This window comes from Neolamprologus multifasciatus, chromosome 14 (genome assembly GCF_963576455.1).
Source record: "Neolamprologus multifasciatus chromosome 14, fNeoMul1.2, whole genome shotgun sequence".
Classification (NCBI taxonomy): Eukaryota; Metazoa; Chordata; class Actinopteri; order Cichliformes; family Cichlidae; genus Neolamprologus; species Neolamprologus multifasciatus.
The window spans coordinates 15,968,699-15,996,577 of record NC_140452.1 but is presented as its reverse complement, the minus strand read 5'-3'; the positions used below and the strand labels follow the sequence as shown (position 1 = coordinate 15,996,577).

General features: G+C 40.5%; 5 protein-coding genes across 10 annotated transcripts in view; 2 read left to right on the top strand and 3 right to left on the bottom strand.

Annotated features, from left to right (window-relative positions):
* The window catches only part of eml2 (EMAP like 2), a 32,916-nt gene extending 31,444 nt beyond the window's left edge, over positions 1-1,472 (bottom strand). The window contains exon 1 of the mRNA XM_085130935.1: positions 1,186-1,472. Coding sequence (XP_084987061.1) covers positions 1,186-1,258 — 73 coding nt within the window. The 5' untranslated portion in view covers positions 1,259-1,472. The remainder of the gene's footprint in view (positions 1-1,185) is intronic.
* Positions 1,473-3,333: 1,861 nt separating this feature from the next.
* Positions 3,334-5,724, bottom strand: LOC146503792 (tubulin alpha chain-like). The gene is made up of 4 exons (XM_085130950.1): positions 5,575-5,724; positions 4,767-4,989; positions 4,535-4,683; positions 3,334-4,451 (listed from the first exon to the last, which is right to left on the bottom strand). Exons 1-4 carry the CDS (start codon positions 5,575-5,577, stop codon positions 3,474-3,476), a joined length of 1,353 nt encoding a protein of 450 aa, XP_084987076.1. The 5' UTR covers positions 5,578-5,724; the 3' UTR covers positions 3,334-3,473.
* Positions 5,725-7,767: 2,043 nt separating this feature from the next.
* LOC146503791 (tubulin alpha chain-like) lies at positions 7,768-10,203 on the bottom strand. The gene is made up of 4 exons (XM_085130949.1): positions 10,074-10,203; positions 9,183-9,405; positions 8,951-9,099; positions 7,768-8,867 (listed from the first exon to the last, which is right to left on the bottom strand). The coding sequence occupies exons 1-4, from the start codon at positions 10,074-10,076 to the stop codon at positions 7,890-7,892; spliced, it is 1,353 nt and encodes a 450-aa protein (XP_084987075.1). The 5' UTR covers positions 10,077-10,203; the 3' UTR covers positions 7,768-7,889.
* Positions 10,204-10,991: 788 nt separating this feature from the next.
* Positions 10,992-16,778, top strand: rhbdd1 (rhomboid domain containing 1). Of its 5 annotated transcripts, none has more exons than XM_085130956.1 (9): positions 10,992-11,248; positions 11,895-11,981; positions 12,094-12,258; positions 12,514-12,793; positions 12,989-13,121; positions 14,625-14,713; positions 15,237-15,302; positions 15,432-15,569; positions 15,687-16,778. In XM_085130956.1, the coding sequence occupies exons 3-9, from the start codon at positions 12,106-12,108 to the stop codon at positions 15,791-15,793; spliced, it is 966 nt and encodes a 321-aa protein (XP_084987082.1). In that variant the 5' UTR covers positions 10,992-11,248; positions 11,895-11,981; positions 12,094-12,105; the 3' UTR covers positions 15,794-16,778. The 5 variants fall into 5 exon arrangements, 2 of the variants coding, with proteins under 2 accessions (XP_084987082.1, XP_084987080.1); XR_014868743.1 differs by lacking the exon at positions 11,895-11,981 and having other exon boundaries at positions 10,996-11,248; positions 15,687-16,649; positions 16,697-16,778; XR_014868742.1 differs by lacking the exon at positions 11,895-11,981 and having other exon boundaries at positions 10,996-11,248; positions 15,687-16,655; positions 16,697-16,778.
* Positions 16,779-22,865: 6,087 nt separating this feature from the next.
* galnt17 (polypeptide N-acetylgalactosaminyltransferase 17) overlaps positions 22,866-27,879 on the top strand; it is a 37,291-nt gene continuing 32,277 nt past the window's right edge. The window contains exons 1-4 of one of the 2 annotated variants that reach the window (XM_085130943.1): positions 22,866-23,638; positions 23,751-23,847; positions 23,958-24,454; positions 25,532-25,715. In XM_085130943.1, coding sequence (XP_084987069.1) covers positions 24,211-24,454; positions 25,532-25,715 — 428 coding nt within the window. In that variant the 5' untranslated portion in view covers positions 22,866-23,638; positions 23,751-23,847; positions 23,958-24,210. Of the gene's footprint in view, positions 23,639-23,746; positions 24,455-25,531; positions 25,716-27,879 lie in introns of both variants that reach the window. The other variant, XM_085130942.1, reaches the window with a different exon arrangement.

The following is a 27,879-nucleotide window of genomic DNA, read 5'->3' as shown; positions in this document are numbered from 1 at the left end:
GTCTTACAGTTTAACTGAAATCATTATGATCCAGGAAGCTGCAGGAGGCTTTGGACCTCCGCCTCCACCAAATGCTTTGATTGGCACATGCTCCTTCTTGGATAACACACATCACAGCTCTGATCAGACTCTCACGACCCCTCACTGTCTCCCCACCTGCTTCTCAATATGGCTGTCTGTGAAGTTTAGTTGACTGCAGGGTTAATGCAATCCACAGATACTTCCCTAAGATAACAACAGTTCAAACGCCTTAAACTGCTCCACTGATGGTATTCGCATCTTCACATGAATCTCTCCACAGAGACAATTTGTCTAAAACAGCCTTAGAAACTCATCACCACCTCGTACACCTGTCACAATCCTCCAGCGTGACCACAGGTATGATCTATTCTAGCAGCATCAGGCGAGCATTTGCATCATATTTGTTAACCAGGATGTGACCGACACAGGCAGACGAGGCAGGGGGGGAGAAGGAAACTGTCAAATGGCCATCAGTGTAAAAAATTAAGCTGCTGATATTGCGAACAAGACAAAGTTCCTATTCATGATGGCAACCACAATCCCTCCACCACTTTAGTGCTAAAGGCAACAGGTCAATTGTATTTCTAACAGCAGTTTATGGCCCTGAAGTGTGGTTCTTCACTCATGTAAATGACTTAGTGATGATAACTCAATAAATTTTACTCTCTAACTATTAAAAACACAACGCTGTCAGAAAGAGATCCTGAAAGTGTCAAACAGCTGGGAACTGTGGAAATGAATATAAGCAATATCTAAACTGTAATAAATAAAATGAATAAATAAATAAATAAATAGATTAAAATAATAGAAACCATTGTGCCTTCAAACGCAGTTCACTTAAAATGTATTCATCTGTTTTTATTGTTGCAACTAAAAAACTGTACGTTGACAACAGTGTTAAAAATAAGTAAAATCATAGAAAGCTCATTACACAAACACAAACCACGTAAGCAAAATCAGAACACTAAATATTTTCAACATCTCTTCTGATATTTTTCAAAATATATTTTAAAACGTCCTCCAGAAGAATGCAAAAACATGTTTGTTTGTTTGTTTTCTCGATTTTTCTGAATGAAATAGGAGAGCTGTGCAGCTGTCTGGACGGCGGTGTTTTTTTATTTTCCCCCTGTTGTGTGTGATGGAGAGGAATGAGAGGCAGCTCACCGTTGTTGCAGTACTGTAGCAGCAGGTTGGTGCTGTCATACAGGCTCCCACACGAAGCTACCCGCTCCGACATCCTTTCCTCCTTTTGTTATCTCTTCTGTTTTTCCAACTCTCACTCGTCTGCTTTGTCCTCCTTTCACCTCTCTCCCTCTCTTCTCACGCCGTTACCCCTTTCTGTCTCATCATACAAACACGCACACACACACACACATACACACTTTTACCTGCCTCGGCTCTCCGGCTATTCCCGCTCCTGCCTTACTGTCACCGTCAAGTGCACCCTGTGGGACAAACAGCACTTCCTCTGCGTGCTTTCAAAGTAATATTCAACACTGCTTCTCAGCCACTTAATATGATTTGGAAGACTTATGCGATTGTGATGTAAATTTTGCACTAACTTAAATGTAGATTTTAATACAACATCAAAAAATACAGATTTAAAATGTTTCTATATAGTCACCTTAATTTATGCAAATAACAAAGACTCTGCAGTGAAGTTATTTTGAAACACTATGTAACCTAAAAGACATTCAATTCTACTGGTCAGCAGGATATAAGCAGTTTAATCTGACTTTTCTTCTTTTAACTAAATAAAAAGGTAATTATCTGTAATGTTTTAAATTCATATTTCTGGGGACATTTTTATTTATTTTATGTTATCTTTTTTTCATTACTTTTATTTATTTATTTACTTTCTTAGTTTTGGGTCTCCTTTGCGATGAGACCCGCTTTTATTTTGAAGGGAGATCCATGTTTCTTCTGGCAATAATCTAATTGACATCTTCCCGTCTGTCTGTCTGCCTTGTGTGCCGCTGTTCCTATAGCAACAGCCTCTCCGGCAGCTGTGGTCCGGGTAGCGATCATTGGCGGCAGGAAAGCTATACAGTTTGTAGAGTGTAGAAAACACCGAACTAAATGAAACAGGTTTGTGTTTGTGAGACGGGAAACGTGATCCCAGGCAGGCGTTGCGTTCCTGAATAATTGACGGAGAAACGGTGTGCTCCACCTGGCGCACGTGTTTACAATCGATGCCAGAAACCGTTGAGACAGAACTGGAGGTTGAACCTCTTCCGCTGCAGCCTCTGAACATGTTCGGCTGGCAGTAGCTGCTTTTAGTTACGATTATTAACATTTCGACTAACGAATACCTTTTGTTTTTTGTTTTGAGTAAGTAATAAAATCATAATTTAATAAATTGCACTATGATGATGATGATGATTATTATTATTATTAGGTAGATGTTTTGGGACAAATATTGAACAGAAAGAATGCTTTCAAAAACTGTATTAATGTTTTTATTGCTAACAAAGCAAAACACATTTCAGTTAGCTAAAGGACACATTTTGAATAAATAAATATCATGATTGGTTTTAAATGCAGACTGTATGTGACTGAATTTCATCACCAGGCCTCAAATGCATAATTAAATGAAACTAGATTCAATTTGATAGAGCACGAAGAAATGATCAGCATGTCAGAGAAGCTGACTTGTCTTGTGTCTTCTTTTTAAGTAAAGACAGTTACAGACAACTTTGATCTAATACTGTTAAATCTTTCTTATGGTTGGTTAGTTCTACATAAATAAAGGTGTTTCAGTTTGTCGCTGATAATTTATTTGCACACAGTTTAGTCTGTTGAAATGAGTCAGTAGCAGTACAAATTTATTAAATTGACTTAATCTCAAGTTCCAAGGCTATCCATTTTTTTTTTCTCTCAGGAGGGTTTGTTTCCAGTTTTCCTTTAAATGACATCAGAAGTCATATTGAGATGGCATGTGGGCTGATCCTGACCTTCAGGTCTTATTTTAGTCATACAATCTACAATCAGAAGCCACCTTCTATTGTTACACTCTCATTAAGAGTTTAGCTTTTCAGACAATAAATACCTCTGTTCTTTATACTGTAAAGCAAACCTGTAAAACCTGTAAAATACTGTGGAGCTCTTGAGTAGATGTAGAAATTATTAAAATGATTAATCTCAATCGCTAGTCAAGTAGATATCAAGTTTGATTTTTAATTACTCATGTACTCGTTGTTAAAGATCAGCAGCACCCGGAAGAAAAAACACGATGACGTTGAAGGAATAAAACTACAAAATGAAGTCGTCATGTCTCCATGTTACACTCTTATGTCAAATAAAAACAATGCATTTTAATTTTCATACGCATTTATTCACAGATGAAAAATATGCACTCTCCTCCACAGGAATGTGTAACATGATTTGGTAGAACAATGTAACAGTGCTTCTGAGTGAACTTGCATAATTTTGATGATTTTATTGCAATGAACCTACTCCTCACCTTCCTCATCTCCCTCTCCATCAACAGAGTCAACTCCAACCTCTTCATAATCCTTCTCTAGAGCTGCCATGTCCTCTCTAGCCTCAGAAAACTCACCCTCCTCCATTCCCTCACCCACATACCAGTGAACAAATGCACGCTTGGCGTACATCAAGTCAAACTTGTGGTCAAGTCGTGCCCAAGCCTCAGCGATGGCGGTGGTGTTGCTCAGCATACACACAGCCCTCTGGACCTTGGCCAGGTCTCCACCAGGAACCACAGTGGGTGGCTGGTAGTTGATGCCGACCTTGAAACCGGTGGGGCACCAGTCCACGAACTGGATGGTGCGCTTGGTTTTAATGGCAGCAATGGCAGCGTTGACATCTTTGGGCACCACATCGCCACGGTACAAAAGGCAGCAGGCCATATACTTGCCGTGGCGAGGGTCACATTTCACCATCTGATTGGCTGGCTCGAAGCAAGCGTTAGTTATTTCCGATACAGTTAACTGCTCGTGATAAGCTTTCTCTGCAGAGATGACGGGGGCGTAGGTGGCCAGGGGGAAATGGATACGAGGGTAGGGAACCAAGTTGGTCTGGAACTCAGTCAGATCAACATTGAGGGCGCCATCAAAGCGGAGCGAAGCAGTGATTGAGGACACAATCTGGCTGATCAACCTGTTCAGGTTGGTGTAGGAAGGACGCTCGATATCGAGGTTCCTACGGCAGATGTCATAGATTGCCTCGTTATCTACCATGAAGGCACAGTCAGAGTGCTCTAGGGTGGTGTGGGTGGTCAGGATGGAGTTGTAGGGCTCAACCACAGCGGTGGACACTTGGGGAGCTGGGTAGATGGAAAACTCCAGCTTTGACTTCTTGCCGTAGTCAACAGAAAGGCGCTCCATCAGCAGGGAGGTGAAACCAGAGCCGGTCCCACCGCCGAAGCTGTGGAACACCAGGAAGCCCTGAAGACCAGTGCACTGGTCAGCCTGAGGATGGAGAGGGAAAGACAAAGTTCATGCGATACAGTTATTTAGTTTACTTTGCCAATAATGGCTCTGAATTTACCCACCAGTTTGCGAACCCTGTCCAGAACAAGATCAATAATCTCTTTTCCAATGGTATAGTGTCCACGGGCATAATTGTTAGCTGCATCCTCCTTGCCAGTGATCAACTGCTCAGGGTGGAACAGCTGGCGATACGTCCCAGTCCGCACCTCATCTAAGGAAACAGACAGACATTTCGTTATTTAAACTGACTCACATATTGTACTGCTACATTTAGCCAATGGTAACAACGCTTACCGATCACAGTGGGTTCAAGGTCCACAAAAACAGCTCTAGGGACATGCTTTCCAGCTCCAGTCTCACTGAAAAATGTGTTGAAGGAATCATCTCCCCCGCCGATGGTCTTGTCACTGGGCATTTGACCGTCTGGCTGAATGCCATGTTCCAAGCAGTAAAGCTCCCAGCAGGCATTCCCAATCTGGACACCAGCCTGTCCAACGTGGATGGAGATGCATTCACGCTGTGGGAAGAAAGACAGGTCACTTAGATGTTCACACTTTTTTCACTACAGATGATATGTGTACCAAAAACCTTATCACTTTGTCCCCTCCCCGACCTGTTCACCATTTATCCAGGTCAAAAACCTAAAACCTAAACTAAAGAGCAAGTTAATTCAATTGTGTCTTAGAGAAGATAGCCACCCAACAACTGAGCACTAAGAGCTTTTAAAGTCTAGTGGGACGCTGGGCCAGATGTTGTCACTGACTGGATATAAACCACACCTCTCCGGTGCACAAAAGGCCGAACGGAAAGCGGGGAGGAATGGGTTGTCACAACCACCAAAAATGCGCCAAGTCATCTCCCCACGCCCCAAATCACAGTTATACCCTCCAATCTTCCTGATACCTAAAATTATGCGACCTGTCTGATTATCAAAGAGTAAAACGTAGTTCCGTATACTGCCTTCCATGTTCCCGTTTCTACTTTTCGGTTAAAGGCAACGCTTCCTCCCTCGTTCCTTAGAACAGCAGATTAAAAATTGTGCACCGACATATCATCAATAACCAACTGCCAACATTTGGCAGAGCTTTTTGAAAGTTCTTACCATTTTGTTCGTTGGTCCTTAGAGTAAAGAATAGCAAGAAAAACTCGACAACAAATCCTACAAACCAACCGTTAGGAGCCGATCTAAGAGGAAATAATGACGCAGACAGCCCTTTCGAGCCTGGCTAGCGGAGAGGACCGAACCATTTCTTATAAATTAGGAGGTGCGCGGATTACAATATGCTTAATTTTATCCAAAAACAAAAAAACAAATCCCTAGATTAATCCAAAATAAAGCAAAATGCGTCTTCTATTAATTATATAATAAAAAAATGTCAATTTAAAACGTACAAATATCTTTAATGGCTCCCTAATTTCTAGACCCTTAGATTCGCCCTGACTTCCTCGGACCGCATTTCTAGAATCATTTTACGTATCGCCTCCTGGCGGTTTGGATGATAAATGTAACTCATGTATAACTTTTAACAATTTGAGTACAGCCAAGTAATTTAAATTTTAATACAGTATTAGTACAATAAAACTGAATTTAAAAATGTCTTTCTTTCTGTGTCTTCATAGCTCTGCCTTCAATTACATACGTGAAAAGATGACACAGCCAAACAGGTCACACTGCGAGAAGAAATCGATCAAGACTATTGATCTATGCAAAAATACAAAGGTGTATCCCACCAAGCAATCCCTTTGTATATATTGATGTTTTTTTGTTTTCTTTCTCTTTTTATATGTATTTATTTTCTTCATAAAAACACAGTATACTCGCTGCTTAACATATACTCACATTTCCCTTTATATTATTATGTCTATATTATAGTGTTGTCGTTCAATGATCACGTTGTTTACAGAAAGGTTTTTTTAAGCCAACAATACGAAGTTCAAAATTATGAAAACAAAACAAAACAAAAACTTCCCATCTATATGCCGCTGTTCCTATAAGCAACAGATGCTCCGGCAGTCAATGATCGTTGGCGGCAGCAAAGCTATACAGTTTGTAGAGTGTAGAAAACCGCGAGCTAAATGAAACAGGTTTGTGTTTGTGAGACGGGAAAGCTGATCCTAGGTAGGATTCCTGAATAATTGACGGAGAAACGGTGTGCTCCACCTGGCGCACGTGTTTACAATCGATGCCAGAAACCGGTGAGACAGAGGTTAAACCTCTTGCGCTGAAGCCTCTGAACATGTTCGGCAGGCAGTGCCTGCTTGTAGTTACGATTATTAAGTAATTTCTACTTACAACCACTTAAAGTATTTATTTGTTTACTCATCTTTTTAAAATAAATGTAATTTAATTGATCACTTGACCTATTTACTAGGTAAATCTTTTGGGGGCAATATTGACCAGAAATATTACTTTTAAAAAGTAAATTGAATCAAAGAATCCGTCCATCATTACTAAAAGATAGTATAATGAAAACTTAAAATAATATTAATATCTCCGTTGGGTGGCGGTAACTATTTCCCAAATCATTGTCCTTTAATTTAATAATAAATTAGTGTACCAGTGACTGTATAAAGCACACAGCCTTAAATATATTTAATATTTAATACTGTAAGCATGTGATTAATTATGTTTTGTAGTTTCTAAGTGTGACCACTGGGGGGAATCAGCATGGGTGTTTGATAACAATATACAAACATGGCAGGAGGTAAGAATTTTGACTGGTATTTAAACGTTCTGCCAACTAATTTTTAAACAAGATAACAGCGGCAGTATCGACAAAACACACTTCAGTTATCTAAAGTAAATATTTTTTAGATGAAATAATATGATTGTTTTCTATGCTGACTGTGCATGTATGTTTAAGATGCATTTTATTTTCCATTTTTCTGTGGTGGCTGTTCGGGATAGAACTAAAAAAACATTACAATACATCAGCATATACTGCCAGATGCACACCTTTGATTCCCAAATTGTTTTTTTCTGAAATATTATAGACTTTGCACACTAGGCCCCAAACACATAATTAGATGAAACCAGATTAAATTTTACGGCCCCAAGCAACTGCGGTTTTATGTATTTAAATATTTAAGGTGCAAAGCTTTAAAGCTGTTCTTAAGAGTTTTTGAGTATCAGTGTTTAAAAAAATTAAGGCACCGACACCTTGTCTTTAAACAGCTCATGTACTCTTTATTAAGCAGCACTTTAATAAAAGAAAGTGCTGATATTGAAAGAACAGAACTACAAAACAAAGTGGTCATGTCTCCATGTTACACTCTCACATAGCATTAAAACACCACATTTTCAAACACATTTATTTAAAGTTGAAACACAGGAATATTGAAACAAGATTTGATAGAACAATGTAACAGTGCTTCTGAGCGAACTGGCATAACTTTGATGATTTTATTGCAATGAACCTACTCCTCACCTTCCTCATCTCCCTCCCCATCAACAGAGTCAACTCCAACCTCTTCATAATCCTTCTCTAGAGCTGCCATGTCCTCTCTAGCCTCAGAAAACTCACCCTCCTCCATTCCCTCACCCACATACCAGTGAACAAATGCACGCTTGGCGTACATCAAGTCAAACTTGTGGTCAAGTCGTGCCCAGGCCTCAGCGATGGCGGTGGTGTTGCTCAGCATACACACAGCCCTCTGGACCTTGGCCAGGTCTCCACCAGGAACCACAGTGGGTGGCTGGTAGTTGATGCCGACCTTGAAACCGGTGGGGCACCAGTCCACGAACTGGATGGTGCGCTTGGTTTTGATGGTAGCAATGGCAGCGTTGACATCTTTGGGCACCACATCGCCACGGTACAAAAGGCAGCAGGCCATATACTTGCCGTGGCGAGGGTCACATTTCACCATCTGATTGGCTGGCTCGAAGCAAGCGTTAGTTATTTCCGATACAGTTAACTGCTCGTGATAAGCTTTCTCTGCGGAGATGACGGGGGCGTAGGTGGCCAGGGGGAAATGGATACGAGGGTAGGGCACCAAGTTGGTCTGGAACTCTGTCAGGTCAACATTGAGGGCGCCATCAAAGCGGAGCGAAGCAGTGATGGAGGACACAATCTGGCTGATCAACCTGTTCAGGTTGGTGTAGGAAGGACGCTCGATATCGAGGTTCCTACGGCAGATGTCATAGATTGCCTCATTATCTACCATGAAGGCACAGTCAGAGTGCTCTAGGGTGGTGTGGGTGGTCAGGATGGCGTTGTAGGGCTCAACCACAGCGGTGGACACTTGGGGAGCTGGGTAGATGGAAAACTCCAGCTTTGACTTCTTGCCGTAGTCGACAGAAAGGCGCTCCATCAGCAGGGAGGTGAAACCAGAGCCGGTCCCACCGCCGAAGCTGTGGAACACCAGGAAGCCCTGAAGACCAGTGCACTGGTCAGCCTGAGGATGGAGAGGGAAAGACAAAGTTCATGCGATACAGTTATCTAATTTACTTTGCCGATAATGGCTCTGAATTTACCCACCAGTTTGCGAACCCTGTCCAGAACAAGATCAATGATCTCTTTTCCAATGGTATAGTGTCCACGGGCATAATTGTTAGCTGCATCCTCCTTGCCAGTGATCAACTGCTCAGGGTGGAACAGCTGGCGATACGTCCCAGTCCGCACCTCATCTAAGGAAATAGACAGACATTTTGTTATTTAAACTGACTCACATATTGTACTGCTACATTTAGCTAATGGTAACAACGCTTACCGATCACAGTGGGTTCAAGGTCCACAAAAACAGCTCTAGGGACATGCTTTCCAGCTCCAGTCTCACTGAAAAATGTGTTGAAGGAATCATCTCCCCCGCCGATGGTCTTGTCACTGGGCATTTGACCATCTGGCTGAATGCCATGTTCCAAGCAGTAAAGCTCCCAGCAGGCATTCCCAATCTGGACACCAGCCTGTCCAACGTGGACGGAGATGCATTCACGCTGTGGGAGGGGGAGGGGGGGAGTCAATTAGATGTACACCTTTTTCTTTTAGATCAGAGTAAAGAGTAAAGGAAATTGAAAAAGTTTAACTGCATACATGGGAACAATGCCAATTACGCCTTGCTTTTGGGCCAAACAGTCTTTAAAAAGTATCCCAATCACAAGCATACTAGTTTTCACTTGACTGTTTTCTCCATACATGGTGTTGCTATGCGACAGATCTTTCCTTCCTTAACTACCGATGACGTACGTGCTGTTGAAATTTCAAAATGTGCGCCCTTTTCACTTGGAATCTATTACTGAAAAAACGCTTTAACGAAACCGAATATTCAAGTGATCTTGAACAAAACAAAACAATTTTCTCCGTTCACACTTTAACCACTATTTTTTTTCCATATCGGATCTGCTCACCATTTACAAGACATTTACTAAGCCTAAAACACAATAACCCCCCCTAATCATTTATATATTTAAACCACACCTCTTGCATAACTATCACAGAGTAAAGTAAATGTCAGTGTAGAGACATCATTTTCCCATTTCTACTTTGCAGTTAAAGGCCGCACTTCCCTCCTCGCTCCTTAGAACTGGGAGGAGGTCAAAAAATGCGGAAGAAACATATCGCCCGTAACTGACTACTAAAAGTTTGCTTTTACAAGGTTTCTTACCATTTTGCTCTTTGGTGTTTACGCTAAAAAATGGCAGAAAAATCTCAGTCCTACAAACCGACCGCTAAGCGTCGACGTAAGAGGAAATAATGAAGCGGATGACGCTTTCCCGCCTAAAGAGGATTGAACCATTTCTTGAACATTAGGGTGGAGGTGGATCACTAGTATGCTTAATTCTAACCCCCCAAAATCTAGAAAAGAAAGTTAACCGCCAGGTTAATTCTGAATAAAGTAAAATAACGTATATAAATTAAAATATAATAATTTAACATTATAATAACTAAAAGCGACATTTTAGTGAATCTATATCTTTCTTAACCCCCCTAGTTCACAAAGCCTTAGAATCGCTCTGACTACATTTCTAGAACGGTTTTTACGTACCGCCCGCTGGATGTTGAACGTAGTCTAAGGAACTTGGGAAAAAAGCGTCTGGACTTCTTTAAGTTTCTTGAAGACGTTTCACCTCTCATCCGATAAGCTTCTTCAGCTCTAAAGTTCTCTTAATTCCATGTATATACTAAGATCACTATCAAGTGGCAAAGTTTGTTTTTAGATTAATTTCAAAACTATAAAGTTTATTCAGTCTACTATATCTATTACGATCCATCTAAATACTGTTTTTCTAAATACCCAGCTTGTAGATTTACCCTACCCTAATAATGCTTACTGTTCTCATTGCGCCTTTCTCCCTTTTTCCCCTGTCTTGGCCAGAGTGATTGTTGTTGTTATTATCATAGGTTCTTGTAGGTATTGTTTTTATTGCCTTTGTTAATAATAATAATAACAATAATAATAATAATAATAATAATAATAATAATAATAATAATAATAAGAAGAAGAAGAAGAAGAAGAAGAAGAAGAAGAAGAAGAAGAAGAAGAACTGACCTTTACCTCGCAAACCCCAATGCGGCTGCGCTAACTACGTAGCTTTGTTATTGTCACGTGACCTCCGACAGCGCCAACTTGTCGAGTTGTTACTGGTAAACGCTAGAAATGATGAAATATCTAGTAATACGTTTTGCTGACGTTTGATTAAGAGTTATATATGTGAAACTTTAGGTTTTTCATCAGCGTTAAATTGTGCTCACCTGGTTAAACACCGGGCTGACGTTAAAGTTTGCGGTAGCGAAAGTAACTGAACGAGGAAGCGTTTCCAACGATTGACAGCGCTGACAGTAAGTTTACTTTTAGTTCCCCGTGAAGTGGATGTCATTGGATGTTGTGGGGCATTTTATTCTTTAGTAATGGAATATTGTGTTTTCCAAAGAACATCAGCGTTGTTGTTAAGCTACTGAATGTTTTAAACTGACTTGCAGACTTTTTTTTTTAAATTGCTAATTATTATTGACTGTGTCTGTTCAACTCAGTCAATGGTTCAACTACAATAACATTAACCAGAGGGATACCTTTTTTATGCTACTTATATTACTACTTATTCTACTTACTACTACTTATACTCTGGATCGCGGTGTTGGGGTTGCATGATATCTAAGGCTGTAGTGTGTATGGTTTGACTGTACATATACACCGCCATGTGACTGACATTTCCTGAACCTTTATAAGCTCATGGGGGAAGGAGGACTCAGTCTTTAATAATGAATATTAGTTAAATTTTTTATGTGTTAGATATCAGCAAAAGGCATTTTAACTCATCATATTAAAGCACGACAAGCAGTGGTATTCTTTTTCTTATAAAGGCTTCAGATCAAATCTACAGTCTGGACTTCTGCTAGTAATTGAATTAATATGAACTGTAACCACTTGAGCTTTCTCTGACATTTCTTTCTGATTTCTAATGTTTGTGTTTTGTTTTAACAACAGCCCAACACTTCCTTATTAATACAACTCGTAGTCAAGTAGAGGCAGTTTTCATGCATCTGAGTCTTTTAAAGCTGATACTCAGAGATTGTGAGAGCATTACCATGATTTAATCTTAAGCCTTTCTCTAATAACTTATAAATGTGACTTTTATGGTAACCGAAAATGTCTGAAAAATAATCAGGCAGTTGTTTTCCCCTAGGTTATTTTCAGTATGCGAAACAGACAGAGGGGATCCCAGCTGGGCTTGCTGCTCCTTGCCTCCCAGGTGTTTCAATTGGGTCTGAACAATATCCCTCCCATCACTCTGGCTGTCCTGGCTCTCAATGTGTACCTTTACCTATTCCCTGCTGCTCCACTGTTTCAGGTAAATACACCAAATACACCTCTAATGATGGAGACAGAGTTTGTCCATTTTTAATGTCGACCAATATTTATACAGCACAAGGTTGGCTATTTTGTTTTATACAGTGCAGTAGCCCTGAAATAATTGTTTTAAAACTGTGTTACTAAAATGTTAGAATATAATCAACAAGGAAGGTATTATTACATTAATGGGAAAGTTGTTTGTCAAGTAGAAAGATTATGTAAAAAAAAAAAGTATTATCTCTTAATTTCCTAGGCCTGTGTTAGTGTGCAGCAGGCCTACTGGTTTAAAGACTGGCGCAGACTCCTGCTGTCCCCACTGCACCATGCAGACGACTGGCATCTTTACTTCAACATGGTGTCCTTCCTCTGGAAAGGTAGAAGGCTGGAGCAACGGCTGGGTGGGCCCTGGTTCCTTTACCTGCTCTCAGTGTTCTCTCTGCTTACTGGACTGGTCTATCTAGTGTTGGAGGCGTTGCTAACAGAGCTCATGCAGGACCAGTCGTACAGCATGGCGTGTGCTGTTGGCTTCTCAGGTATAAACTATAGGGGAAAGTTCTATAATCCTTTATGTTGTAACTGATATAGAAGATTTGATAACTCTATATTTGTAAACATATATTGTATTATCTTCTTCCATATGTCATGACCAACTATTTGATCTTTTTTTCCAGAAATGGCAACATTTCCTTTTTCTTGTGTATTTATCTTTGCAACGATTGTGCTTCTAGGTGTCCTGTTTGCTTTGAAGGTACTCAATAACCATTACTACCCTGGAAGTGTGACCTATGTGATGGGATTTTCTGTGTCTAGTCGCTATGCTAGCTGGGTAGAGCTGGTGCTTATCCACATAACATCACCCGGGTGAGTTACCTGTCTGTAATTCGTATCTGTAAATGAATCAGGACTATGGATTTACTACACAGTTAAAATATAGAGATACCAGTGTGAACACTGATGCACCTAGCAGGGCAACAGCTCTTCCGTTTTAAAAATTGATTTTCCATTTCAAATTAATTTGAATTTGAATAATCCAACATTGATTCATTAAATCCTGAAATGGATTTTTAAATGTATTTTGCCAGAAACATCAGAATCTCAGCTAAAACATGGCATCTGACAGCTTCCAAAGCTGCACGTCACTCTCTGACCAAAACTTCACTGAACCAGCAGCAAAAGGAGACAAACCAGACTTTTGAAAAACATTGTAATGAATTCCCTCTTATTTTTGCTGTTTTGCTTCCACCACGATAAAATTGCACTTCCTGCACAGCTCTCTCGGTGTACTTCAAGACCAATTCAATACCAAAGAATTTTCAACTTTTACGAATTATGCCAAATTGCGAAACCCTTAGATTTGTCTTTAATAAAACTTCTACTGCAGCATTTTTTCAAGATGGTTTTATGCTTTAAAAGAACAGGTCAGCAAAATTGCCTTCATATTTTTTTTGTGTTTTATTCTCAGTTACTTTGACACAATGGCATTTCCTGAAATGCTTGGACCTCTGATGAAGTCTCACAAGTGTCACCTTTATTTTTATAGTTATATTGAGTTTGTAATTGCAGAGAAATAGTCGATTCACTTTGAGCATGCTATTTTTCAGCAGGAACCTTAGAAAAACTCCTGGGGTTTAATCTGTTGAACCCCAGGAATAAAATAAAAAGTGCAATATTGTAACTGCTTTAGGATGTGTTATTAATTTGGAAAAGAATATATTTAATTTACAAGTTTTACAGGCTTCTTTCGACAGTACAAATCCAAGATAAATTATTATAATTACAATATTTCTGACTGAGTCAAAATTGAATCGCATTTAATCCAATTCAATCAGGACCTGTGAATCAGAATTGAGTCAGTTGTAGAAATCAGTGACAATACCCAGCCCAACCTGCAAGTGGATATAAAAAACGCAGAGGGGATGTTTAATATATCTTTTAAACGGTACCTGAAAGAAGCATTAAGTAGCACAAGTACTCCGGTACAGTCGCTGAACAGAATCAGGTATTTGTGTTACAGATAATAAAAATGCAAAACGGGTTCCTCTGAAAATGGCTCAACTGTTCTCTGTTTTTTTTAATTTTTTTTTATTATAATTTAGTATCAGTCAGTATCCACAGAGGATAAGGCTACATGATGTCATTTCATGATTGAATCAACATACACATCAACTTCTGTCTAATCTAATACTGCTCCAGATTCAGATGCAATTTCTTCTGCTCACTGATGTGTGATTAGTATGCAGTTAGACTCAATGACAATTAGTAGTGTTTTATTTGAGGAACCTGTCGTTTGAGGTGTTGAATTAAAATGTCCTGTAGATGGCAGTGTTTGATTAAATAGCAATAATCTATGCTTCTCTTCTTCAGGACCTCTTTTGTTGGTCACCTGTCAGGGATCCTGGTAGGTCTCCTCTACACCACCGGACCACTGAAGAAAATCATGAAGAAGTGTGCAGGTCTGAATTCATGTTTTTTTTTTTCTCACCTGTTTTCTTACATTTATATTAACGCAGCCACTCGTAAGATGGCAAAAACACAGTGGACCAAAGTCTAAAGATTCAAGTGTGATAGAAAATATGTGATAGAACACTAGAGTCAGCTTTGAGAATTAATCTATGTACAAATATAAAATATAAATATTTGTTATTAACACTGTTTAAATGGAAACAATGTGGGAGCCCTTCAGTTGGTCTGCTGACAAGCCCCTGGGGGGAGCTCCGGTGTAGCTCCCTCAAATGAGAGCAAGACTTTCGTAAATGCAGCTAAAGTCTGTGAGGCGAATTAAAAGCTAAATTGTCATCAGGTGATAGCCAGTGTCATCCTTCGGTTGCTCTAAACAGAGAGGCTGGTCAATAGGTTCAAACTACAAATGGACTAGATCAAGCTTTCTTACAATACCTTTCCTACAAGTAGCTGATATTTATATAGAATCTGATTATTGAGAGGAAAACTGAAATAATCTGCATATATTTTCACCAGGGTTTGTGACATCGAATGGATATAACTCACAGACTGGTGCCTACTACAGATCTTCGGGTTACTCGGGTATGATGGCAGAAAATGACTGTATGACTGACTAATATATTGTAGGCTTTGCTGTCTTCATGGGATTTACAGACAATAACGAGAGTATACAATATGCCAGACTTAACCTTGTGTGTATGTGTGTCTCAGGCTACACTGACACTGGTAGAGGATTCTCAGGAAACTATCAGTATGCACCAGGTTACACAGCAGATGCATCTTATACAGGTGGACTGACAGAGGAGGAGCAGTTAGAGGAAGCCATCAGAAACAGCCTGAATGACAGAGGTAAGACAGGAGGGGACAATTTTGATAAGTGGAAAAGGGTTCAAGTCATTTATTTTTTATATCTATCTGATGTCACTGGTTTATCTTTCTTTTCTTTTCTTCTTTTTTTTTTTTTAGGTCAAAGCCGGCAGAGAGGAGCCCCCCCTCCTTATGGTTTCCACCTCTCCGAAGATGCCAGAGCTGAGCAAATCAGGCAAATGAGACTGAGGAGGTTTGACAGATGAATGAAACAGCAGCAAGGAGGAATAATTTTTTACTGAAAAGTTCCAAATACTGCATCCACAAGCTGTGGATGATTGTCCTGAATAAGAAGAGCCAAAATCACAGCATGACATATTTCAGAGGTCTTTGTGGCGCTTTTTGTTAAGGTGGCGCTAAAATGAATTAATGTCACCCATGAAAAATGGCTGTGATGCTTTATAAGAGTTCAAAGGCTAATGAGCAGTTTTTGATCTGTCTGATGACACTGAAGACAACTTTAGATGCACATTCGGTAGCAGAGATTAAAGGTAATATTAGTTTTGAAGTAGGTAGCAGACACGGTATTAAAAATGCTGCTGCTTTACGTCTATACTTGGATTGGAGAACTGCAACAAGTCTTACTTAAACACCACTATATTTACTCCAGTCAGCTAGTGTTCTTTTTTTCACACAAGCAATAAAGACAAGACAAGGTTTTGTCTAAACGGCTTTAAAATGTTTACTGCGATGTTTCAGCATATGTTCATCAACTTAGAGATCCAACAACAAGACAATAGAATCAGAGCTATTATCCGTGTACTCCAAACTTCGGAAAGCCATGATTGTAAATTCTAAGAGTCTGGATGATGAAATCCACTGACATCTGAAACATAATGTTGCAGGAGCTATCCTGGAGGTGAGCAAGACTTCTGATCTCTGTAAGCCTCTACTTATATTACTCAACTACAAAAGGCAAAAATGCTGGTATTAAATTTTAAATTATGTCTTTTTTTTAATTTCCCCTAAGATCCCTTTAAATTTTTAAAGGGCAGTATTTTCAAGAAAGTTCAGCAGTCTATGTATGTCTAAGTATGTGTATGTGTGTGTGTGTGTGTGTGTGTGTGTGTGTGTGTGTGTGTGTGTGTGTGTGTGTGTATACACACTAGATGGTACACCCGTTTATTTTTGATTATTTGTTTATTTTGGTTTATTTGTGTTCTTATAGGTTGTTTATTAAAAAATAAAATATATATTAAAAAAAAAGAAAGTTCAGCAAAAGATATGAACAATGTGCTCATGATGCATTCGCTCTTCAGTAAAGTTTACTGGTTCTGTCATGTTTAAGTTCAAGTCATTTATCATTAGATTGCAAAAATATGCCACGTTGGGCCAAAAGTTTCTAAATTCTTCTTGATGTTTTTGCTTTCTTTTTTGTTTTCTTGAAGTTTATAAATGTTGCTTTTTGGTGCACAAAACATCTGCTTTCATGAATGCTCAGTATGTCTTTGCAGTCGTACATTTATTTACACATGCTGCTCATTCACTCTTTTCAGTTGAAATAATCCGTGTATACCTGCAAACCTACAGCCGAATTACATCATGTATATGCTATTAAATATTTTTATAGGAAATAAAATGGAGTTATGTGTAATTTTTTTTAAACAAAACAAATCCAACACCATAATACTCTAACCTTTGTAAAAAGGCACCGAGCTAGACTGATGCTGTCTGTAAGTAAAGTTAGGAGGGAACGTTTAAGAAGTACATTGCTGGCTCAGATTTCCCCTAAAGCCCTGAGGCGTGATGGGAAGTAGGACAGCTTAAAAATTAGAGCTAAGAAACCCAACGAACCATCCCTCAGCCCACATGGGTCCAAAACCCTAATATTACAGTAGATTTGATAAAGTCTTACCATTTCAAGTGGGGTGAGAGGCTCAAAAGGTTGGGCATTACATATCCGGGCTCACTATCACAGTAGGCGGATTTAAATATTTTTATATCAGATGTGTGCTGACAGTTTACATAGATTGATTTTTGCAACCTGCCAAGAGGAGCGTGGGAGCTGAACGGTGCAGAGGGGGCCTGGCAGAACATGAATGGGTGAGGCTGAAGAGTGACAGAGGGGATGACAGGATGGGGACAAGGAAGAGGTGTCTGAGTTGTCTGTCTGGGCCGCGGGTGCACATTAAAGGCAGTTGTTGGCGGTTCTGTTTCAGTTCGTCATCTCACATCGCACCTCCTCTGTTAACAGATCTGACTGATTAGTTCTGTGAAGAGCTCCACCTGCTGTGACACTGTCACTGAGCATTAGAGAGGAAACAGTAAGAAATTCCCATCTCCTGATTCACCCATGGAGGCTGAGTTCGGCTGAGGATTTAGAGAGGTTCAGCGATACATACACACAAACCAGATGATCTTAAATCAAAGGTTTGGAGTGTTAGATATTTGATTTTTTATATATATAAAATCATTTTATGTGTTGCCTTGTGGGTCAATTTCAAACCACCGGTGACCAAACACACCATAAAATTTCTTTTGTAAGTGGCCAAAGAACCTGGTAGTGACTAGCCTAAAATACCCTTCAGCTCTCTGACTGTGCTTATTAGCCAAGCAGGGCCACCTGGCTAACACATTCTGCATACCCACTCTGATCCACTAGAAAAGAAACACCCACTCCAGTCGATCCGGCGTGAAGGTCAATTTGTCTTTGCATCTGCCAAAGCCAGCTGAGATCACGATAGAGCCCCACGGGACGAGTGCCACTGCATAAATGAAATAAGCCCATGCTAAAAGAGGAAGCTCTCATTTTTTTAATGACTCTTCCCCCTCCCCACTGCACTGTGATTAACTTCATCACACTCAAATCCTGCTCAGCAACTCGTAAAGTCTCGTGGAGAATGGTATTAACTTGTGCAGAGGTATAAGCCCAGGGATAACTTTTAGAACAGTCATGTCACCCGTGTGCCAGAGTTACATACTGGGGTGAAATCTCCCTTATCACTCCAAGTCCACCCTTAACCTCACATAGTTTTATGCTGATTTTGTTCTCTGCTTCTTCTTCCCTGCCCCGCAGTGGAACGATGTGGACCATCCTTTTTCACGGTCAACAGTCCTGCACGCCAATGCGGGTATTTTTAGTTATTTTGATTAAAGAAACAATAAGCAAAAGATTCCTGATGCAGGAAATGTTTGTCAAACACACAGCTTTGATATGTGGTCAATCAAATAATAGGAATGGTTTTGCACTGTTTTTAAATATAGGCACATGCAGTCTATAATAAGTCTTTTTCATACAAAGATTACCCTCACTTTAAAAAATGTATAAAAAGCTCTTGAGATGGAAGATTATAAATGTATACAGTGTGCAAATACTAATAACACTAGTATTTGCACAAACTATTCTTTCTTTTAGTCGTACTTGTGTTCATTATGTAGCACACAATATATAAACTCCAGTAACTGTATTTCAATATTCTGTGACGTATACAGTACGATACCTGTGTTCTGCAGTAGGCTAATGAATCAGTGCTCTTGATTATATGAATATGTGATGAGCGCGTTATGTCTGTGTGTACATTGGAGTGGTTTTCCAAATCTGAAACTGACCTTTGCAGAATGCACCTTGTATGTTTAAAAACTGCCTGCCTAGTGTTAGCTTTCTTTTCAGCCTCTCTTTCTGGTGTATACGCTCAGCTGAGACTGCACTGCAAGACCAGCCGGGGAAATGTGTTTGCTCACAACAAAATGTAGTGCACGCTCTAAAGATAGCGAGGCAAATAAAGCAAACATAAACACTGACAGACACGTAAAAACATGGAATTGATTGGCTCCCTCGAGCACAGCCAGCTTAGAGTCTTTATTCTTTTTCAGGGGTGATATTTGCTTCGACTTGTCTGCTTCAGCCCTGAACTGTCCACCACTTGACTAGCTTCTCGACAGCAACTTGAGGGGCTGACGGGAGTCCTTGAGTTGAGCCTATCATGCTCACTCGTTCCACTAATATCAAGTCAAGTCTACTCTTACACCTACTTTTTTTGCACCCAGTTGTCTTCTGTGTTGCTGTCACACAATCTCTCCCTTTTACATTCCTGTCTTTTGTTCTCCCCTCCATCTCAGCATGTCTCTCGCTACTGCTTTAGGAATTTTTTTCCTTTGAATTTTGATTCCTCCCCAGTGTCTCTCCACCCACCTTTTCTAAAAACTCTCTTTTCCCCTTTCCTCTGTGCATCTCACTGATGCTCTTCTCTGCTTTTCCCTTGATGTTTTTTTCCCATTTGTCTCTTGATTCGTCTCACACTATCTAGCGTTGGTTTTGAACTCACTAGGTCTCTCTTTTTCTCGGTCTTTCTCGGTTTCACATACGCATACAGGCACTCTCTTCTCACAAGTTGCCTGCAGATCACAGTTGGCGTGTCTCTCAGTAAGCTGCAGAGTTACCAAGCTTCTTGATTCATAACAGCTATCTGGGTGACCCATTTCTGCGCAAGCTCACAGTGCTGTGTTTTTATTGCTTTAATTCAACAGTACATCTACAAGTAAACTACCTCAGTGTTGTTTTCTTTCTGATTATCTGAATTTGGGTTTGGCACATTCAGTGGAGTACGGGGATGGGGGTGAAGTAGACCGTGTTATGAGGACTATACTAAACATGTTAAATAAAGTCATAAAGCATATTCATTCAGCTTAGTTTGGGTCCTGATCATCCATGAACCCCCTGCATTGACTCTGTGCTCAACTAATGCTGTGCCCTACAGTTTGGGAACCATTAGTTTAAGATAAAAAGGATATAACCCTTTTTGCTATTTTATAGCTTGGGCGATCGTGGCTCAAGAGTTGGGAGTTCGCCTTGTAATCAGAAGGTTGCCAGTTCAAGCCCTCGGCTTGGACAGTCTCGGTCGTTGTGTCCTTCGGCAAGACACTTCACCCGTTGCCTACTGGTGGTGGTCAGAGGGCCCGGTGGTGCCAGTGTCCGGCAGCCTCTGTCAGTGCGCCCCAGGGTGGCTGTGGCTACAATGTAGCTTGCCATCACCAGTGTGTGAATGTGTGGTTGGATGACTGGATATGTAAAGCGCTTTGGGGTCCTTAGGGACTAGTAAGGCGCTATATAAATACATGCCATTTACCATTATAAATGATTAACTGTATTTTTTATCTGTACATATCTCAGAAAAAACATATATAAATGAAGCCCGTGATACAGCACATGCAGTAAATACCAGAATAAGGAGCAGCAAAAAGTAATTATGAAGATCAAAATCAAATATTACATGTTATTTAACCATCACATAATGCTAATAGACTTCACTTAAAAACATATTAAAATTATGTACTCTTCCTTTTGTTTAAAAAAAAAAAGACATTTGGAGTAACGTGACAAATGTGGACACCATGAGAGAGTGAAGCAATGCCACAAAATATGATGGAGCAGTTTTTATGTGAAATAGTCTGCCCTCATTGGAGCATTTAACTGTTTTAACATCTTACAGATATATTCTGTAAACCTGTGGCTTCTAATTTTGTTTGTAGAATGATCCAGAGTCTCAAAAGCCTTTGGAAGATTATTAAAACAGAACCAGTGTACAAACCACAAGTCATATTAAATCTTACTGTATCACAAAGGTACGTAAGAGCAGTATCGGTAGAGTATCCTGGTCTAAAACCTGACTGAACTTTATATATTAGCTGGAACTATTTCATATATAATTGAGGAAATAATCATTCGGTCCCCTGCTGAATGTGTAAGTTTGCTAGCTTAAATGAATAGTCGCTAACTTTTTTGGTATTTAATTTTAATGTAGAGAGACACTCCAAGACCACGAGAGACCAAAAATCCAGAAAAAAACTTGTCATTGAGTGAAATAAGTATGTAATCCTTTACATCCCAGCCAGAATTCTGACTCCCACAGATTGCCCACGTGGCACAGAAATTTCAATCAATCACTCAATCACTTATTGATACTCCTGATACCAGCTGGTTACATGGATAAAACACACCTGTGAGAATCAGATTCTTACACTCCAACCTCTTCACCAACATAGTCAAGACCAAAGAGCTATCACAGGACATCAGGGACTAGATCAACCTGCAAAGGCTGAAATGGGCTGCAAGACCATCAGCAAGAGCTTTGTGAGAAAGTGACAACTGTTTCTGCAGTTATGTAGAAATGGAAAAATATAAAACGACCAGAAAGGTGATCATGAGCAGATGTGACATCTTGCATCAGCTGATCTCAAGAAGTCACATGATAGGGTGAGGCAAGGTCTCACAATGTTTTTGTCACAATACGGCTGTGTGCAGGCAAGAGTAGGACCCAAACGCAAACTCGCAGAGACAAAAAGTAAACTCAAAAAACACAGCTTTATTGCTGGCGTGGAGTGGGACACAAAAAACAATACAAAACTAAACTGGGAAAACTAAAGCACAAGGAGCCACAGGGAAAAATCACACAGCTATGAGGGAGGACGCAACACTGACAAAGAGAAACATGGGGCTTAAATACACTGAGGGATAATGAGGGGGAATGAGCCACAGGAGGACAGCACAGCTGGGAGTAATTAGGCAGGATGAGACAAGGGAAGCAAAACTAGAAACATTAACATAGGACAGACTGTGAAAGTAAAACAGGAAACACACTGACGGAACTCAAGACATGTAAACTTAACAGACTGGGGAGACAGAACATAGGGACCTGAAACATGGAACAGAAAGGCACAGTAGACACAACATGAACATAACGCCACGGTGGGAGAGTAAAACAAAATGCAGGAACACAGGACCTCTTTCAAAATAAATTGGGAAACATAATGAAACACAAACATGACAACATAAGAAACACAGACATGAAGCACATGAAGGACAAGGGAGACTTAACAGGGGTTGGGTACACAAGGGGAATCTAATAAACAAATGAACTTAGATAACCTAATGAACAAAATAAACTCAAACTTAAAACGCTGGATCAAAAGACCCAGGATCATGACAGTTTTTACAGGAAACCTTTGCCGACAATGACCCATACCCTTTTCCCACCTCGGCTCATGTGATGAGACACGTGAATAATGGGTGAACTTCCACTTGGACTTAAACACCTGCTCTCCGCCATTTGGTCTTATAACTGAAGAAGGTTCTGGGATGAGAGGGTGAAACATCTTTAAGAAACTTAAAGAAGTCCAGTGGTTTTCTTCCAAGTTCCTTAGAATGTAATTAGGCAGCAAAACACATCCAAAATGTGTCGCTAAAATGTAGTCAGCTTTCATTTTTTATATTTAAATTTACTGACTTTATGCGTAAAATTAGAAGACATTGTTTTACAGTTTTGTTACAATAAAAATCATAATAACACAGGCTACTATAATTTTATTGCTGGTTTCTCACTTCACCTGCTCAGTAGTGGAAGATCTTATTTTAAACCGAGAACTAGAGGAAATAACAGGAACGCCACGTGAGAGAATTTAGTATAGAAGCAGAACTGGGTTACTGTCTATTCGGGCTTTGTGATTTTAACACATTTGTGAAACAGAGGTGTAAAAGAAAAAGAAAAAACTGTTCAGACTCCTGTGGTGAAATTATCAATAAAAACTGTGCCACGTTTTGTGACCCACTGTACAATCCAGTATTTAATGTTGGATAATTGCAGCTAATTGGGTGCCAGTAAGCAGACACCCCACCCACCACCCCCCTGACCTGCTGAAAGTGAAACGTTGCCGGATTGATTCCTGCGTTCCTGAGCAGGGCTGTACACACTGTAGGGAGAATTAGAGGAAATAACAGAGCACAACAAACAAGAAGCGCTTAGAGAATAACAAGAAAGCGTCGTTTTTCTTTGCTTCTGCTGCCGCTGCTGCGTTTCCGGACTACCTTCACCGGGGAGAGGATGCTGCATCCCCGGAATCGCTGCCCTCCGCTCATTATCCGCACAGTCTCCTCAGTTACGTTTCATTGTGATTAACGAGTGTCGGGAGTAAAAGACGACGTGCGAACAAGACAAGGAGCAGAAATTTGGAGTGAACATTAAGAAGGTTTTCATTGAGCATCCGCGAGAGAATTTTTTGCGCGCTGCCCGCTTCAGTCGCATCACTGCCGTCTTGTGTTAGACGCAAAGGAGAGGGTAAAAAAAAAGACACACTTGATATTCTCCTCTCTGTTAAATTATTTAGGAGTATCTGTTCCTCAAGCCCAACATATGCTCGTGTCTTTGTCTTACATGATTGTAAAGCAAGGCTCGAAGTGGCGGTGACACGGATGAAAGCCGATGGCCAGGCGCCCCGAATTTCATCAGAAGGGGGATGCAACCTAGAATAACCCCAGTGTCAAATGGTAAGAGCGCAGCTTATGTCGAGAATCAGTGCACTTGCTCAGAAGTGGAGAAAAAAAAACTGAGTTTCTGCAGCTCTCGTAAGGTCTGTTGATGTGAATTATCCCTGCAGCTTTCCACGCAACGCAAGGCAAAGAAGACCTGAATCTCGACGGGGCGAGTGTATACTGCTGCGGCTGCGGACTGAGTCAGCTACACACACCGCGGTTGAGAGCATTGCTTTCTGTCACACTTCTCTGAAGTCAGGCTGAAGGGCGCATGCATAGTTGGCGCATTGTAACTATAACGCGCCTCAGGTTTCTCCTGAGACTGTCCCTCCTCCTGACCTCTTACGCACTGGAAGCCCGGACACTGGTGACTTTTTAATGGCTTTTGTGTTTAGAAGATGGAGGGTCTTACTGGTGCTGAACGTGCTCGCGGTTGCCGGGTTCATTACTTTCTGGGCCAAGTGCAACAACGCACGCAGCATCCAGACCACCGGTCCAGAGGCCGCGGGTGATGGGAAGAGAGCCCGGGGCAACGGGACGGCACAGGGGCCCAGCGTCAGCCATGAGGTGCTGCTGAAAAGGCTCAGCTCTCTGGAGGACGTGGTGTACAGGCAGCTAAACGGTAAAGAGCACGTTAACATTTAAAGTGAAAGAACGTGTCAACTTGATTTCCCTCAAGGAATCTGAAAAAGTTAAAAGTCAGTGTTGTCTGACTTTTTCTTTTACTCCCTCTGGAGCCCTGACATGAAATGTTAGAAACTAATGAATAAGCCTCCCTGCATTGTCCCTAATATTGTCTAACAGAATCAGCTGCTGGATCTGGCACTCCTCTCACATTATTTCAGTAATTATGGGTCATGCACGATGAGAGTGTGCTCTGTTAGAAAGTCTACATCTACTGAACCATTGAAGAAAGAGTCAGCAACTACCAAGCATATTTAATACTGCAGCCTTAGAGCAGCAGAGATCACCAATGGTAATTAAGTTTCCAATAAAACATTTAATTTTAAATACAAGTGTGTTGGGTTTGGGTTTAAATGGATACATGGGGCTGATTACAATAGGATGCAGTGAATTGATTTTCCCTGCAACAGTAGTAAGGTTATCCAGAATTGTACTTTAATTAATCCCTGAAAAGACAATGTCTTTATTGCACTCCGGGAGGTTAGAGTTTAATGTTAACTTCCGAGAAGGAGCTTTCAGGGTTCTGGTGTCTTCAGGAAGCAGGATGTTTGCCAACACAGAGGTTCAAACACTGTGAAGGATGGTGTGGTATGTGTTAATTCTTCTCCGTCCCCCCTACAGACAGAGTGAAAGCTTTAAATCCTTCACTTGTGTAGTTTAGCCTATGTTTAGAGTTTAATTTTCTTCCCCATCATTAAACGAAGGCTTACTGACCTCAGAATGGATAGGAGGGTTTGGATTGGGGAATATTTCACACATCCTATTTGTAAATTGTGTCCATAGATTGAAGATATTCTCTGTGACTCTGTGCCAACTCTGGTTCTAATGAACTCGGCCCAGAAGTTCACCTGTTTTGACAGCCACTGACAAAATACTGTATATTCATGTGAGTTTGGAGCTGTGATGGTAAGGCAGGCTATCAGCTGTGGGCTGTATAATGCATTACTGAGAGGAGAGTGACTCAGGCACACTAAAGGATCCTGACATGTAATCTTCTCTTGTTTGCCTTGCTCAGGTCTGTCCAAATCTCTGGGCCTGATTGAGGGCTTTGGGGGTCGGGGTAAAGGCGGCCTCCCCGCCACGCTGTCACCGGCTGAGGAGAGTGACGCTAAATACCTTAGGGAGAAGTACGGCTATAATGCCTACCTCAGTGACAGAATTTCTCTGGACCGCACAATACCAGACCATCGGCCTAGCAAGTGAGTATAAGTCAAGTGAGGAAACTTTAAATTGCGCTTCAGATGGTTGAGTCATCCAAATTTGACATTTTTTTTCTTTGCTTCTGAGATATCCTCCTTGAGCCTAACACAGTGGACACGGTTGACGTTTCACTTGGGGTCGTTTCAGCATTAAAAAGAAAATACATGAGCAGCATAATTTTTCCATAATCAGTGTGGATGATGTAGAACTCCCTGAAAACAGTCCTAATTTTTATTTTGCTCCAGTAAAAACTGATGTACGTGTGGATGTATGAATAAATTCAGTCTCAGATAACACACCTTTTAATGTTAATGCAGTTAGCCCATGCACACGTCAGTAATACTCAGCTAATGAGTCTTAAAACTTATTGCCTGCATTATCCAAACGTTGTGCTTGCATACTGAAGATGTTGACTTTTTTGCGACCATGTGTAAGATTTGTTTTTCATTTCTCCCCAGAAAATATTCCGTTTCACCAGAGTTTCTCTACTCTCGCAGATCTTGTCTTAACTTCCACTGTGCCCCTCAACTCCCTTTTCATTATGTTATTTCAGCTGGTGAAATTGCAAGCTGGAAGCACTTTGATATTTTTATAGCACCACCCTGCTTTGTAGGCATTAGATAAGTTCATTTTCTGATCCTTAGTCATCTGTTAAGAGGAGCCCAGAGCTGTTGAGTGTCACCACAAGGTTCAAAGACTCATAGATTTTATCAACTCTGGAAATGCCATCAGCTGCGAACTTCAGATGAGAATTTTTGACCTGCCTCCAGCCTTACGACTTAATGAGTTCTCACTATTTTATAGCCCAGCCCAAATGTTTGCACATGCTCCAGTCCTATTTCTAAGATCCTAAAATAAAAAGTGACGTATATTTAACAACTGAATAAATGATTGCTCATTGGTTTTGTTTGTTTGTTTGATAGCAGTATAGCTCAAAAAGTGAAGCATGAATTTGCATTAAAATTTAATTTAAGGGGTTGACTTAACGTAGAAAGGATTGACTTCTAGAGTCGGCCTGGTTCTGGATTATTTACCGTTGTGAGGTAGCTCAAAATGTAATTTTTTTTTATGTTTTAAAAAAAATAACTAAAACTATCAAATATCAATAATAAAAATGAGAGACTTTATCTTGATGTTTTTAAGGCAATAACCCAAACAAATCTGAGTCTAGATATTTGTTTGAATCCAAGGATCCAATTTGTTCATCATGGAAAGGTGTGCATCAGAGCTATGCTGTGTCAAACTGCTCTTTGTTGAATAAGTGAATTGATAAATGTGTGATTTTCCCAGGAGTGCCCACACTTTTGCATAGAGCACCGAGGTTGCCCTTGCATTAGCTGATTGGCATCAGCTGTTTCATTCATGCTTCACAGTAACTGAGTAATTCACATCTGTGTGGCAATCAGCAGACTAGTCATGTCTAATCGTATCCATGCATGTGTAGAGCACAGCCATTATAAGGGGGCACAGCGGTGTAACGCAGCTCTCCCAGGCAGCCTCATCTGTGCTCAATATGCTATAGTTTTGCATTTTTAGTTTCACATATCAGTGAAACTGATATGAAAATCCCAACCCTATAGTATTAGGTAGTAACAGTATATGCACAGAGGTGCAGAGGTTTGGGTCGAGTATGTGCTTTGGTGGCTCTCTTATTGTACCAGCTGCTTTTCACAGCATACATGAATCCTTTGGCTCATTTTTCCATATATTTCACGTCCCCCTTTCAGTCTTTATTACTCTTCCCCAGCCTCTTATGCTCATATCTGATGAAGTTGCACTGTAAGTCTTGGTTTGACATCAGTCAGCAGGCGTTCACGCACACATTCACAGTGTGCTGTGTGTGCATGTGTAAGTCAGTGCTTGGGTACAAAATGCTTACCTCACGTTTGCACATGGTTTTATTTATGTAATGACTGCACGTTTCTATGTGTATGGTCTTCATGTCTTATCGTCATATACAAACAGCCGTGCGTATTATGTCTTCAGTAATTCTTAGTTAAGGGTTTGTAGCTTCCAGCTAGCTGAAGACCCTTTTTTTGAAAATCACTGATGACAAGAAAGACTGGATCCTTGGTCTAGATGAAATTCCAGTGCTCTCGTTCTTCTTCTAGAAGGTCTTTCATGTTGCTTCAATCAATGTGGCCAGTGAAGCACGTTGGGGTG

What these genes read in the sequence shown, in the direction of transcription:
- LOC146503792 (XM_085130950.1), bottom strand. An exon ending in CCTTGAACCCACTGTGATCG is followed by an intron (nt 4,684 to 4,766) that starts GTAAGCGTTGTT and finishes CTGTTTCCTTAG; the next exon opens with ATGAGGTGCGGACTGGGACG. An exon ending in TGGACAGGGTTCGCAAACTG is followed by an intron (nt 4,452 to 4,534) that starts GTGGGTAAATTC and finishes CTCCATCCTCAG; the next exon opens with GCTGACCAGTGCACTGGTCT.
- LOC146503791 (XM_085130949.1), bottom strand. An exon ending in CCTTGAACCCACTGTGATCG is followed by an intron (nt 9,100 to 9,182) that starts GTAAGCGTTGTT and finishes CTATTTCCTTAG; the next exon opens with ATGAGGTGCGGACTGGGACG. An exon ending in TGGACAGGGTTCGCAAACTG is followed by an intron (nt 8,868 to 8,950) that starts GTGGGTAAATTC and finishes CTCCATCCTCAG; the next exon opens with GCTGACCAGTGCACTGGTCT.
- rhbdd1 (XM_085130956.1), top strand. Translation starts at nt 12,106, where the DNA reads ATGCGAAACAGACAGAGGGGATCCCAGCTGGGCTTGCTGCTCCTTGCC. An exon ending in CTGCTGCTCCACTGTTTCAG is followed by an intron (nt 12,259 to 12,513) that starts GTAAATACACCA and finishes TTAATTTCCTAG; the next exon opens with GCCTGTGTTAGTGTGCAGCA. An exon ending in CAGATCTTCGGGTTACTCGG is followed by an intron (nt 15,303 to 15,431) that starts GTATGATGGCAG and finishes TGTGTGTCTCAG; the next exon opens with GCTACACTGACACTGGTAGA.